Source organism: Poecilia latipinna, unplaced genomic scaffold, assembly GCF_001443285.1.
Source record: "Poecilia latipinna isolate Pla-1442-1.1 unplaced genomic scaffold, P_latipinna-1.0 Scaffold4815, whole genome shotgun sequence".
NCBI lineage: Eukaryota > Metazoa > Chordata > Actinopteri > Cyprinodontiformes > Poeciliidae > Poecilia > Poecilia latipinna.
The window spans coordinates 1-15176 of record NW_015117431.1 but is presented as its reverse complement, the minus strand read 5'-3'; the positions used below and the strand labels follow the sequence as shown (position 1 = coordinate 15176).

The 15176-nt window shown below is 38.2% G+C and overlaps 1 protein-coding gene across 1 annotated transcript; it reads left to right on the top strand.

The window, feature by feature from the left end:
- Nucleotides 1–3594: 3594 nt before the first annotated feature.
- On the top strand, nucleotides 3595–14365 carry LOC106943039 (catenin alpha-2-like). Its single transcript, XM_015026380.1, has 3 exons — nucleotides 3595–3746; nucleotides 11832–12013; nucleotides 14225–14365. Exons 2-3 carry the CDS (start codon nucleotides 11838–11840, stop codon nucleotides 14340–14342), a joined length of 294 nt encoding a protein of 97 aa, XP_014881866.1. The 5' UTR covers nucleotides 3595–3746; nucleotides 11832–11837; the 3' UTR covers nucleotides 14343–14365.
- The last annotated feature ends 811 nt before the right edge of the window (nucleotides 14366–15176 follow it).

Sequence of the window (15176 nt, the reverse complement as noted above, 5' to 3'; positions counted from 1 at the left end):
ACATATTCATACCTCACCATTTTTCTATTTCACCACATTAAAATCTGAAAAATTATTGTGATTTTACAGTGTTTAACAGACCAACACCCACTTAATTGTGAGGACAAAGAAAGCTTAAATTAATAATTTAAACGTTTTTAAGCAATTTGAAAAGTTTTGCCTCTACTCCACGACCCTTTCCTCAATGTGTCGTTTAAAAAAAAAAAAGTAAAATGTCCTTAAACACCTTCTTGCAGATCACTGTTTAGGCCTTCATCAAAAAAATGTAGAGTATGCAAACCTACCAAAACATGGCCGTCTACCTTAAGTGAGAGGCTTGGTAAGGACAGCATTACTTGGAGAGATACACGGTAACTCTGGATTAGCTGCAGAGGTCCACAGCTCAGGTGGGAGACTGTCAACAAGACAAGTAGTCCTGCAATCAGTCCGGTCTATAAAACAGAGGCAAATACAAAATATATATTTCTTTGCAAATTCTATGTGTAGTGCTGACATGCATGCCATGCGGTATCTCTTGTCAAACCCCCCACAGCAGCCTAATTTTGAAAAGTCATGCCACTGTCTCAACTTGTGATTTATGAATGGCCAGACGGAGCTCAAAGGCAGCTCATCCCTGCGGATTTATGGCAAAAATGTTTTGTGAGAGAGGCTTATGTGCGGTGGAAAACTGTGGAGATGCTTTTTATTCCCAGTAGAGACGGGGAAGCTGGTCAGAGATGGTGGGAAGTTGGATGGTGCTAAAAATAGAGCAATCCTGTAAGGAAACCTGTTATAGACTGTACGATCTGTAACACCTTCCAGCACGAGCATGACGCTAAGCAGCAAGAGCTGCAACTGAATAGTTCAGATCAAAGCATATTCATGTGTTAGAGTGGCAGGGTTAACGTCCAAACCAACTGCTAATTGAGTGTCTGTGGCAGGACATGAAAGCTGATGTTCACTGATGCTCTCTACACGAGTGACAGCTGTAACCACAGTTAATGGTGATTCTTCAAAGTATTAGCTTAGAGGCATGAATGCTTCATACCTTACTTTTCAGACTTCATGAGGACGCCGGTATCCTCATGCTTGATTGGATAACATGTACAGTAAGTGTTTTTTTTGCAGTGACAGTTAAAGAGTCTAACGTGTAAAAACTATTTAAAATTCCTTTCTGCTTTGTAATTTTGAGGCACTTTTTGTAGGTCTGTCTAACCTCTCATAATGTATTGAAATTTGAAATGATAAAAATCACAAAATGTGAAAAAATGAAGGGCTTATTTTCAAATGAAGTGAACAGTGCTACTGTTGTTCACAGTGCCAAGTAATACCCTACCAGTGCAGGCTTATCTGTTTCAGCTGTCCTTTATGTGGGAACCAAAAGTATACAAAACCTGGCAAATCAGATGGTATTAAGTTCACGTCTAGGACATATTACACTGAAGACAGGTGCTTGATCAAAGTGAATCAACGCCTGAGATGCCTGACAGTAGACCCACCCAAAAGGTTACGTCCTGAAAATGTTTGTTGCCTTAAGAGAGAAGAGATGGTTACATCCCGCTGGGATCTGGGCTGCCTGGTAGTATTACTAATAGGAACTAAAAAATGATGTGATGGTTGCGCTAACCCACCTTGTTTCATGCCATCGTTTTATCACCAGGAATCAGTGACCACAAGAAAAATGAAAGGAACAGATTCCAGGTGACAAAAACCAGCAACATGCTAGATTACTTATATAAAACAGTTGGTCACCGTGTCTCCAGAAATCACTTTTTTAGCAGCCCTGCAAGTTCTGCCTTCACTCCATGGACCTAAATCTTCTGTGACCACTTTCGATGACAGGATCAAAAGCAGCCACTTGGCAACATAAACACCTAAGAAATATATTTCTGCAGCCATGACATAGCAAACTGTAAGGATTAAGATACAATAATAACCAATGTTGAGAAATTGTAGGAGTAAGTCATTAATACTTTCAATACTTTGAGGATTTTCTGTCCCATTTTATAAACGTTGCTTGCTGAGACACGCTGAGCTTATGCCTTTTTCAGCTTTTCTTTTTAACAAAAGTGCCAGTCAACAAACAAAATCCAAAAATAATAGAAAGCTTGAAACAAGTTAAGTCTGTTTCCTTTAATACTGCTGTGGTTATTATTTTCCAGCAGCCTTGTTTGATTACTATTTGTAGTTCTTAAGTGCTTTTATTCAGAGTACTTTGACAGTATAACATTAGTCAGCTCTTCACTCAACAGTTTGTAAGGGTAAATGCGGATAGGTGTTTTTGAAATGCTACCGTTATTATTTAACAAATGTACATATTTCACTGTGAAGCTTTGCCTTCTATCAGGTCAGCTGCCGGATGTGTCCTGAAAACAAATATGGACTCCAACAGATGAAGGAGCCTGTTCAGATTTTCCCTTAAATGAAAATGACTTTTCAGAATTGAGATTCTGTTTTTATAAACAAAGATTCATAAAATGATAGGAATCTTTGTTCCTGTAATTTATGAGAAGTCAGGAAAAAAAAAACTATGTAATGGATGGTCTTGGAATATTTTACTTTGCCTTTTACAGATTTTTGTTCAGACTTGAGAAGAACGACAATAAAGATTTAATGCCACTACACAAAGCTGTTTGAATATAGTGCATCTTCAAAAGAAAGTTGCAAACCTTACTGTTGTACGGGGACTAATACAGAGAAATGTTTGATCATAACAGATCAAAGAAGATTAGGGATGTGAGCTGTTTTAGACCTAGAAGGCATTGCATTTCTTGCCTATCTATTTCAAAAGTTCTACTAAAAAACTGGGCACTGCAGTCTTTTTATGTCAGTTTTAAATTATTTCAATTGTAAGGGACAACCATGCCTTGTTAAAGACATGGAATTTGGTGAAAGTGTCTAGTTCTCTGTTTTAAATAATTAAAAATAATAATTAAATAATTCAAATGTTCAAAGTCAAATAATGACAGAGTCTTAAAAGTAGCTGCATGCTCCATTTTTTTAGCTAAAATTTGGAGACTCTTTTTGATGTAGTTTAGTCTTTTTTTCTGTTTGTTTACAATTCCATCTGTCTTCTGAAACAGACCCAGATATTAGCCTATAAATGATACTTGGCTTCAGATTACTTTTATTTTTATTCCTCTAGAGCTAATTCCTACTGCTTTGTAGAAAAAGAAAAAAAAATAACTATCTTCCGCATTTGTTCACTTTTATGTAGTACAACTCTATTCCTATGTTTGGCAGTTTGAAATTTAAAATTATGTTCATTCAATCAAGAAGTTTGTTTCTGGCCACTCAAAAATCTTAATTATGCGACTAATCTAAATAAACATTCTGGATCTGTCTGTTCACATATAGAAATATATAGATTTATATGTAGAACAGAACATTTTTTTCTTTCTTACCTCTGAGTTTTGCTTCAGGTGTCCACAAATGTCCTTTGGAATAATTTTGCGGGTCATTTGGCTGACTACTTACTGAGTTCACTTTGAACTAAATCCACAGTTGCTGTATTGTATTCGGAATTCAAAACAGAAAGAATGAAAGGTGCTTTACCTTTTTAGAAAAAAATGAAGTTTATGCAACTGAACTTTTTCACCACTGAGGTTTGATTGGTTTGTTTTCTTCTGACTTTGCTTTTGTGCTTCCTGCAGACGCCAGAGGAGTTGGAAGATGACTCAGACTTCGAACAGGAGGACTATGACACTCGCAGCAGGACTAGCGTCCAGACTGAAGATGACCAGCTTATTGCTGGTCAGAGCGCTCGGGTGAGTGGGTAATCACTTCCTACTGTGCTACACCTTTTCACATCTGCCCCAGTTATGGAACTTGCAACAAAGAACAACAGGGAAAAGCATATCTATTTTTGTTGTATAAAGCACAGGCAGTCTACATAAAAGTTTTTTTTTGTTTCAACAGTAACAGTAGCTTTTCAGATGTAGTTTGAAGTGATGTCTGTCGTGTTCCCAGCAGCACATGAATCAGCCCGTCCAACGTGTTCCACTTCTGCAGCATTTAACAGATTCTAACAAGCGTCACGATTTGAAATTAGCACCGTTCAGGGATGACAGGTGTAAAATTGCAAATCACAAACAAAGAAGTAATTACCAACCTCCCTTCAGACTCTCCCCAACATGTGACACAAACCTTTGCCAAGGCCCCAGTCGTGATCGCCAGGGCCTGGGCTTTGTTGCACATTAGCAATTTTTCACTTGGGCCCAGCTTAAAGGACATTAAGAGGGTATCAGTGCCTGCTCCCCTCCAGCAACACAGTGTCTAGCGGTGTGCTGCATGTTGAATGGATTGTGAAAGGCAGAAGTGTGACTTGGCTCAATGCCTCTCCCTGTGGCCCAGGCGAGACTCGGTACTGCCTGCTAACATCAGGGTAATCCACTAAAAGGGGGGAAATAAATCCAATCAAATCAGAAGCCTGCTTTAGTTAAAGGTCTGTAATGTGCAGCTACTACCTCCTTAATGATGTCGTTTTTTTATTCTCTGTTGGAAAAATCTCAGTACATGAGTAGAAGGCAATCTTTTCTTCCTCAAGGAGCCATTAGGAGCAATAATGTCAAGGTGTTTAAAGTAATTCATAGGGCCACTGTCAGCAAACTACCTCAGCAATTTAACACATTTTCCATCAAACCCATTGGTCATCCTTAAAATAAGCAAAACCTAAGTCGGCTTCAAAGCCCCATGGTGTATTTGTTTAACTAAAGCATTTTTATAGCCACTATGTCTAAGTTTATAGTTAAGTGGGCATTAGTGTGTTATTCTTTTAGTTTTGTCCACTCTGAAACTTCCAGTTAATGGAGACATGCACATTCTTAACATTTTAGTTTGAGCTGCTGAGCTGATGTTGAGACTTTGACTGGGCCATTCTTTTCTTTTCTTTTCACAGTCTTTCAGAAAGCTGGTGTGCTTGACCCAGTTTGTCTAAAATTGGGTTTCATGCCCCAGTTTTAACATTTAGCTTGCTAACAGACATGTTGAGTCTGAACCGCAGCTTTTGATTTTACCTGGTTTTCTTTGCTGTTTCTTTGAATAATACAGTCTCATTCCGGTATAAATATGCTAGAATATTCCCTTCTGAGAAGGACTGGGAATTGTGTCAAAAGATTTTTCTTTTGAAATTACTTTTTCCACTATAGAACAGCTCTGCACACTCGCTCGAGTTCTGTTTGCAAAGTCTATGTGATAGGAAACAAATGGTGACACTTTAATGGAGCAGTTCTGATTGAAGAAGTAATGACATAGCGATTTTATAAACATTTCTTTGAGATTTTGAATTGCTTCTAAGTTAATGCTTTCTTTCGAAATGTAATATTTTATTTGTGCAGTATAGCTGTGTATACAAAGTGTCTAATTGTATATTGGAGTAGAATGATAATTGGTTTTCAAAATGTTTCACAAAGAATAACCCGCAACGTGTGTCTGTTTTACTTATTTACTTTGGTTAAGTCAGTACTGTGTAACCAGTTTTCTTTGTAGTCAAAACCGCAAGTCTTTTTGGGGAATGTCTCATGAACATTCATTTTTACACTTTGATTTTGTTATCTTTGGCTGGGTCATGTGAATATGTTTTGCCTGAAGCCATCACATTGTAGCTCTGGTTGTTTATTTGGGGCTATTTTCCTGCTGGAGAATGAACCACTGCTGCAGTCTCACATCTCTTTTTTTTTTTTTTTTTTTTTTCCAGAACAACATCTCATCTTATGATCTCTAGCAAACCTCTGAGTCTACATTTGACACAAGTGGATTCTCTTTTGTAATTTGGTGATTCTATTTTGGAGTTTCAGAAAAAACTGGAACCATAAGCAATCACATTCCATGCTTTTTTGTTTTTTTTATTTGTAAAAAAAATAATGTAAGTCAATTACAGTGATCTGCTGTTTTGCATTGGTTCATCTCCAAAAATACATTGAGTTTGAGGGTGTAATAAGACAAAGTATGGAAGAGATGTCTTGGTAATATATCCAAGATGCTTACTAACATGTAAGCATCTTGTTAAACTTTAATAGATAAAGTTTAACCTCAGATCTTTGCAATGAAGAGGAAGTTGTGGCTTCCTCCAAGAAAGACTGTGGGGGTTCTGGGTGTGAAGTACTTTGGTTTGTTGTATTTGTACTCCCACTAGGGCTCCTGCAGTGTAACATTGCAGAGCCATCTGAGCTAAGATGCACCAACACTTGTACACAAAAGAGCTTTACAGTACCAAACTGTTAACTAGTTTTTCTGGCACTCAGCTAAGCTGTGAGTGGGCAGCGCTATTTGAGAACAGTTTTAAGTTGCAAAGTGTCCCATTTCTCGTGACTTCTGACTGTAATACAGCGATGCAGAGCGGATTAAAGTGCATTAACACATGTTGCAAATATGTTTGGATAAATAAAAAAAAAAACGGATGATATTTTTCCTACTTGTACATATTTTTTTTTTTAAATTCCCCTGTAGTAAATATCTGGCATACTGACAGTATTTTTCACAGCTAGATGTGTGCTGTTTTTCTACCAGCCGACAGTGTCATGGCCTCTGAGATTAAAATTTAAAACACGCACAGGGCAAACACATCCATAAAAGATGTTTTTTTTGTTTTGTTTTTTTTTTTTGCTGTAAAGTAGTGGTGATTTGCACAATCTGCTCCAGTCTGTGGTGTTAGGATAAAGCTCGCTGTCCTCTTACGGTCATGCCAAGTCCACGCTGGTGCTCCGTCTTCTCTTTCAAACAGACAAGGAAAGTAATCCATTTTCTCCATAGGAGCTGACATGAGCACACTGAGGTTTACAGTTGTGATCCCTCCAAGCCCATCCAGTGCACAGATATCATACAAAGGACGCTTATGTGATATCTCAATTCTACTCTGCCTCACTGTTCTCTCAAGTCTTTTTGTAACATCAAATCGAGTTTAAGGCTTTCTCGGGAGCTTATTCTGTTTGTGTTTTGCCCTGCAAAGGGCTTCACCTTTTGCTTTCTTTTTGAGCGCGAGATGATATATATATATATATATATATATATATATATATATAAAGAAATATAAAAACAAAAAAAGGTAAATTATAATTCTAAGGAATCTAAACAAAACCTTCACTTGTGTGACATGCCATGGATGGTTCGCAGGCAGTCAAACACACTGTAAACATTTTTAAACGCTGTGATTGGATAGCTTTGCTGATAGGTCATCCATAAAATTGAACTCTGAGTGTCTGGGCAGTTTATTTCAAATGAAAGAAATTAAAGTCATTTCAAAATGCCGCACTTGGTGAAGAAACCCGGAAAGCGCTCTAATCCCCGCAGACGTAGCCTAGTCGCAGAGTGTATTGGCGCTGCTCTCCCTCGGCTGGATTTGCCACTATGTTAAGCTCCCAAGGCCCGCTCCTTGTTGTTATCAGTAAAGAAGGGGAAGGGATTTGGGGATAAGTGAATTCTAGAGAGCTACTGGGGGAGGCGGCTGAGATGGGGTGGGGGCTGGGTGCAGCACCATTGCTGTGCTCCTCTGACGTCCCAATTGGCTCATGTGTTTACCCCTGTGCTGTGCAGCTTTCCTTTGTGTTCACAAACCCTTTCTCTGCCTTTCCTCCCTGACAGGCTCTCTTTTGTCACACCATTTTAGAAGTGAATTGCTATACTAACCAAATCCCTGACTCTCTCTCCCCAACCCCCCTTGAACCTATTTTTCAGTCAGGGAATTTTCAGTCTTTCTCCCCGAGACTTTTAGCTCCTTTTATTTGTGTGGGGGAGCAGCCTGCCCTGATTTAATGCGCTTCTTTTGTATAGAGATTGCAGTGAAGATTCCTTATTTGACTCAGAGAATTAGCCACACATAGAATTATTAATAAATCTCTGTTTACATTTGCACTGTCTGACTCAGAGCATTGGCATTAAGCAAATATCACACATGGCCATATCTATGATACCAGCTGTATACACTTTAGAGTTATTATAGAAATGAGTGAGTCATCGATTGCTTTAACAGTTGGACACGGGGACTATATGAAAACTCAATATGTGAAAGACAGCCCTACTGACCTGAACTCAGGCGGTTCCGATGAATGTCACAGCACAGTCAACCGAGCTCCTGGTGATTAGGCAGCAATTACCGAGCAGCTTTGTTTACATTATATTTTTGCCCACATTGGACATGAGCATGTAATCAGCAAACCACACCCCAGGGTGCCACTGGCATACCCAAACTTCAAGCTGAGCGCACAAGAGCTTATGAAGAGTCAGTGGGCTGAAATTAGCTTTGTTGTGTTCACAGAAACGCTGCAATAAAACTGGTTTTAGATGAAAACAGAAACATAAATAAAACATTTTTAAGTCAGAGTTATTCTTGTTGATGGCAAAGCACTTAGGGAGGATTATAAAGAGTATCACATTCTATCTAAACTGAAGTTTAATGTTACGATGAAGAGCTTTATGTGTAATATTAAGTCCTGCCACGTTTATGAAGTGTGTGTTCTGTTAACGTGTGCCATTTTGTATCGAGTGCAAGTATTAGGATAGAAGGTTTGAAATTCACCATATTCTGATTCATCAAGACATGGTATGCTACTTTCTCGTTTTTTATTTGGGTGGGGCGCTCCCCTTCCTAACAACACAAGGACAAATATAGAATGCCATAAACAGAATGTGTTAATGCCCCCAAATGGTTTAATATTCATTAGCTGAATTATTTTGAAAGGTGAAGAGTTGTTATATCATTTCACGGTAAGAAAAGTGCAGTGGAAAAATATTTACCGTGTGTTTAGTTACTATTCAGATTTCCTGTTTTTTTTTTTTTTCTTTGTTTGTTTTTATTTTTCCTTTTTGGTTTTTTTTTTAGTATCACATAACCTGAATAAATCTATAAAAAGCCTCAAATTAGTATTTTATTTATCAATGAAAAAATATTCATCCAAACCAAAATGGCACTATGTGAAAAAATAATAACACCGCAAGTTAAATCATGAATTAACTGCGATTAAGCACATTTTTTTTAGTACAGTTTTACCAGTCCTTATTAGAAAGTGAATTTGCTGGAAGAAAGCATTTTAATACTGTATTAAAACAAGGAATGTGTTACAGAGCTGACACTTTAAGCTGTCTTTTGTATATTTGATTGCAGATTAGTAAAGTTCACATTATCTACTGTAACAACCAGCCTCTGTGTGTATTCCCTAAAGCATGTTGATCCCTTTTCGCTGCAGAAAAATTAAACGTCTGTGGAAGAAATCTTAAGTGCACGTACTACACTTAAATAATATTTCAGTGTTCTTTAGTAACTCAGTTAAGGAAACGAAGGTTACACATTTTTCTAACCCCGTTTCAAAGAGCAGATGTAAAACTAAATTTTTATTCCACATTATCAGGGACATCATTCCTCCTGCTATACATCCTGCTCCCATATCTTCAATTGAGGACTCCTTTTTTTTTTTTTCCTTTTTTGTTGAGGTTAGAAATGTGAGCAAAAATATCTCTTTCTCAGCATCTGCATTGGTGTTTGCTGTCCAGCTCAGCCTGTTATCTGAGACAGCTTTGCACATGTTACTTTACTGAGCCAAACTTATTGGTACATTTAAAGCCTCTTGTTGCTCTCTGAACATTTTAACAAATAGTTTTCTTCAGAGGAATCTCATAGTGCATGAATTCCAACATGACTATAGTCAATGTTTAAACTGGCCTTGAGGTATTGTTCCAAAAATGCTGTCATCCACCCACCTTTTAAAAAAATACAGTTGCCTTGACTTCAGCTCATTGATACTTAAAAATAGCTAATATTGAGTCTTCTTTCTTCAGAAAGAACGTTCGCACTGAAGAATGTCGTTGCAGCCTTTTAGCTTAGAAACTTTGCATTCATTGACTGCCAAAATAATGAACATTTGAGTTTCTTCACAGCTGATTAAACAAAATAGAGTGACTGAGTGCGGTCACCAGCCAATCTCTCTCTTTATCAATAATTTTGACTCAAATTATTTACCTTAAAAAAAATTAAAAACCTGCTCGACAAACAGAGAACTTCTCAAAATAGAGAACCTTACCACAAAGTCCTAACTTTGAGGTAAAGTTAGGACTTTTGAAATGATGAATGAAAAGGCAGATATAAAAAAAAATATTGCATGTTCATCTTATGCGGGTCAAAATGAGTAAATTACAAAACATTTGCAAAGCAGAAGATTCATCTTGACCAATCTGTATGTTTCTCAGCTATAGAAAAATCCCAATTGAAAAGCAAGGGAGGGACAACCATTACTGCATGAAACGATTACTTGTTTCTTTTTCCTAGCATATACTTTTCATTAAAAAAACAACTTGAATGTAAATAACTTAAGGGCTTTGTCTAATTACTGAGTTAATCTACAGCAGGGTATTTAATATGTAAAGCAGTCATATATATTAGATGTTCAATTATTGATTAAATGAATAAGAGTACTGCTGGCCCAGATCCCCGAATTCACAACAACTCAAAGCAACACACACACACACGCCCCGCAGTGGTAATATGTGATGCCTTGCTAAAAATCGAATGTGTGTTTTAAATAGTTCCTTCCTTGCTGTGCAGTCTAAATACATATTAACTTGGTATTTGTTTTAAATGCAAGCAGTGTTTTCACCCCCCATGCTGTTTAATGGGATTTGCCTCCATGCTGTTGTTTGTGTGTCCTGGCACGAGCAGCAGAGGAAATCTACACTGGGCTTGAGGGGGCTACTTTAGCTTGTTTGTTTATGCCAGGCATTTTTTTTCTTTTTCTTTTCAACTAACCACCATGAATGCGCCGCCGCACTCGGAGAGCGATCAGAAGGCCTAAACTCATCGACGCACCCGTTAGCCGCTGATGAGAAAGCTGGGCCTCTACGCCTTTCTGTTTATGCCTGTAATTTCAATTTTCTGTTTCCCATTGTGGCTCTCCCTCCGTATTTTCTCTGAAAGAATTTCAGGGGGACAAATAAACCACTTTTTTTTTTTTTTTTTTTTTCACCTGACACGTCTACCAGCAAGCAAAGTGACTCGCATCTCACTGTACCCCATCTCCCTCCCCCTAACACACACCAACTATCTTGTGAGAGAGTCAGGAAGGAAAAGGGATAAGGAGGACTTGGGTTTTTATAACAGGAAAAATGACAGTTCTTTGGAGGACAGTGATTAATAGGTGAGGTTAAAAAACTAATAGTGACTTTTCTGTTTTTTCCACTGTACTCGTTTTCAATCTGTGCTTCTGGAGTCAATATAATCGACCTAATGGAAACCAGGTTACTCTTCCTTCCACCTCACCCTGCTGACATAATGTTGAAGAAATGCATTATTCATTCTCTGGTCTTAGAGGCAAGGTAATTATACATTTATCTTCCAAATAATACTAGGTCCTAACTGTGCCTGTGACCTCGCCACAAGATTTATGCCATTTTGGACCTGCCCCCAAAGGCTGCTAAGAGAGGAAATGTATTTTCACAGCCGGGAAAAAAAAACTATGAAGGCAAAAAATGGATTTGCTTTTATGGGTATAAGATGTCAAGGGTTTTGAAAAGGTCCCGTCATTAAATACAAAGTCAAGAACTTTATTTGAAAGTGTTCTTAAAGGGCAAGATGATAGAATTAATGTTCAAGTTTGTAGTTATGCAGTTTCTTAAAGTTTAAAAAAAGGGTGCTTTCGTCCTCCTTTTACCTTCATGCAGTAGGCACTTCTACTTACCTAATCCCTCTACTTCTTCAACGTTTTCTTCATTTTCTATTCTTCCCTCTTCTCTAGTCTTATCTCTTCCTCAATTCCTTTCTCTTATATTCCTTCTCCTGAGTCATGTTGCCAATTTATTCTTCTAAGTTTTACCTTTCTGGCATCTCCTCTACCACTTCTGATGCTTTTGTTTTTCTGTGTTGCCTGCAGGCCATCATGGCACAACTTCCCCAGGAGGAGAAGGCAAAGATTGCCGAGCAGGTAGAGAGCTTCAGACAAGAGAAGTGCAAGCTGGATGCAGAAGTGGCCAAATGGGACGACAACGGCAATGACATCATTGTGCTGGCAAAACAGATGTGTATGATCATGATGGAAATGACCGACTTCACCAGGTAAAATCACCACCTAAAATGTCATTATAAAACATTCAATGATTGTGTGTACGTTTACTCGTCTACATTAAAGTGCCAACATGCAAAATGCAGCGTGACAAACATTTAACATCGTTCACCCTAAATTCACTATTCCCACAGTAAAACAAGGCAGTGGCTGCGTCAAGATGTGGGGATGTTTTTTGTTTCTTTTTTTCAGACGATTCAGACTTTGCTGGAGCAGTTTTTATATCAGAATAGCCGAAAATGTCAGTATCAACTCGAGTTGAGACAAGAGGACCAAAGACATGCAGCGTTTTTCAGAATGGATTTCTACAATTTATTGAACATTAATCTGAATTGCTCTAGCACATAAAATCCTTTGAGAATACACTGAGGTTTGCGCTCGTAAGATGATGAAATCTGAAAAAGTCAAAGGGTTACCAGTACTTTTGGAAGACACTGTATATTCAGCAAAAAACTTTTCTGATTTCCTCCATCTAGGCCTGGGAAATTTCCCCCTAAACAGTCTGATGCTTGCTGACCCAGTTCATTGAGTTGTGATCCCTTGCAGTTAAAAAACATGGGATAAAACAGAAACAAGTCACTAATTACAGATCAGAGCAGTGATTCGTCATGAGTGTGTGTGCCTGTGGTGCTATGACTGCACCATTAATACTTGATGTTGACCACATTCAGACTGGCACATGCAACACATATTAGCTTGTCACTGAACAACAATCACACGTAGCACACAAATGTCCTTAGTGGTCACAACTAAACAGTAGCATAATATGAAGCGTTACTATCAATGCTAGTAGCATCAGTGCTGCTATCTCAGCGTAGCATTGAGCTAGTAACATGGCCAAGACGTCATTATTAACACAGGAAACCCATTCCTGAAATAAGCTTTGTTGTATTTAGCATTATTAGCAACTAACCACTTTTGTGGTTACCTGCGGATTCACTAAACCGATTAGCCGGAAGTCATCATGATCTTGTTTAGCAGCTCCACAGCAAGTACAGTGACGCAATAGATAAGAAAACATTACAGGCAACAGAGAAGTATGAACAGACTGAAAAATATAACCCAAAAATAATGTAGATATTTATGCAGCACCAGGAGAGAATATTTTATTTTTTTTGCACTTGTAGACGCTAAACAAACAAAAAAGAGCTACAAAGTGGATTTTGCATGATACAGCTCCTTTAAAACACAATCTAAAAACTTGCCTTGTGTTAAGCGCCCTTTATTAGGATACATTTATATAAAATGCAGTGCAGTCTTTTGTCTGACTTTGTGTAATTTCTTTTCAGTAATACTGCAAATGTTATGTGAACTGCTGATTCAGTTATTAGCACTGTTGTCCGGTTTCAAGAAAGTTATAGGTGCACATCCAGGCTTGGCGTTTTTCTGTATGGAGTTTGAATATTTAGTCCATTCATGCATTACTTCTCTACTGACCCCCCAGTGATACCGCCCCCCTTTACCCCCCCCCCCCTCCACAGTCCAAAAACCTGCTAGATAGTTGGTCTCTCTAAATTACCCTTAGGAGTGAGCATGTATCCATGGCTGTTTGAGTTGTGTCTCTTTGTGATGCTCCGCAATGAAGTGACATTTCTAGGGTATACCCCAACCTCTTGTCACCTCTCATTTATTCTGGCTCAGACAACTCTTACAGTTTCCCTTATGGTGTATTGTCATATTGTGATACTAATGACTATACAATAAATTGTACAACCCTAATCAACAGTTTAGGATGGGGAATTTATGTACAAAGGCGTGCATTTCTGAAATCTGGCTATTAAAATGAAAGCTAGTTCCAAAAACAGGCCGTTGAAAGACAAGACAAGGCAAAAATGTCACTCTACTGGTGAAACTGGTAAAGGCCCCCAAAAAACGTAAAATACATTTATCATTTATCTTATGCTTTACAATTATGCACTGCTTTGTGTTGGTCTATCACAATAAATATCTCAAATACTTAGAAGTTTGCTTATGGTTTCATTTACAAAGCACTACCTAGTTCTGACTTACATATTTACGTATTTTCAGACTTACATATTTATCCTTCAGTTTTCTTTTCCGTATGAAAAATACATATTTTGCTGGGGTTTTTTTGGTGGATTTCATGTCTTGTGTTACTGGTGCTATACTCAGTCTTAAAGTTTTTCATTATCTATGGCTTTAATTCTTCGCTCACAGTCCTTTGTTTCTTTTCCTTCCTACAGAGGAAAAGGCCCCCTGAAGAACTCCTCAGATGTGATCAACGCAGCGAAGAAGATTGCAGAAGCCGGTTCCAGGATGGACAAATTGTCTCGCGCTGTTGCAGATCAGGTAGCTCCATAACTTAGTTTGTGTCTGTCACTATCACTCTTTGTCTTAATGCATTCCTGGGGGTTGTGAGTGTGTACCTGGTGGAGTCCAGGCAGCTGGCAGGAGAGCAAATTTTTAATTTAGAGTAAGTGGGCATAGCCAATGGAAATCTTTACTGTGAGAGTTGATGAGCGTAGCTGGAGTGGTAGAGCTGTGCTGCCGGATGACTTTGTCTCCCAATGGAGCCCACACAGAGAGAGCAAGACAGCAGAACCAAGTTGTGTCTCTAATATAATTAGCTTCCAGCCGAGGTGATGCATTCATTATCAGATGAGTACCTCTCTAAAACATGCTGACAGACCATTTTCAATATCTAATCAATCAGTTCTGGGCTGAGGGACGACGGGAGTGAAAAGAAATAGGTGTTTATGCAGTGTAGGTGTATGTACACATAATGAACTGGGAGGTATTTCACAACTCTCCCTCCAGGTAATGCATAATGTTCTTTTTCATTTCATCTGCCTCTAATAGGAAGTAGTGATGCCTTGGCCTCCAAACCCACTGATATGCTGAGACTGCCTGTTGTCTTTGTAATTGCAACTGCTGTTGGCTTGCAAAGCCTTGGAACAATTACTGTTGGTTTCAATATCACTTGCTGAGCGTCTGTGTTAGCAGTGTTGAGAAGAAGAAATGTTTGACCAAAATCATCTTTTAGAATTGAAATGATTGCGTGCAATTTTGCAGCCACTGCAGTCACGATGAAGTCTACAAGTTTTTTTTTTTTTTTTTTTTTTTTTTTTTCAAGACCCCTTGGTTTAATAAATATTTTTTGGGTCTTCCTTTATTTCTACTTCTTTTTTTATTTTT

What these genes read in the sequence shown, in the direction of transcription:
- LOC106943039 (XM_015026380.1), top strand. Translation starts at nt 11,838, where the DNA reads ATGGCACAACTTCCCCAGGAGGAGAAGGCAAAGATTGCCGAGCAGGTA. An exon ending in GAAATGACCGACTTCACCAG is followed by an intron (nt 12,014 to 14,224) that starts GTAAAATCACCA and finishes TCCTTCCTACAG; the next exon opens with AGGAAAAGGCCCCCTGAAGA.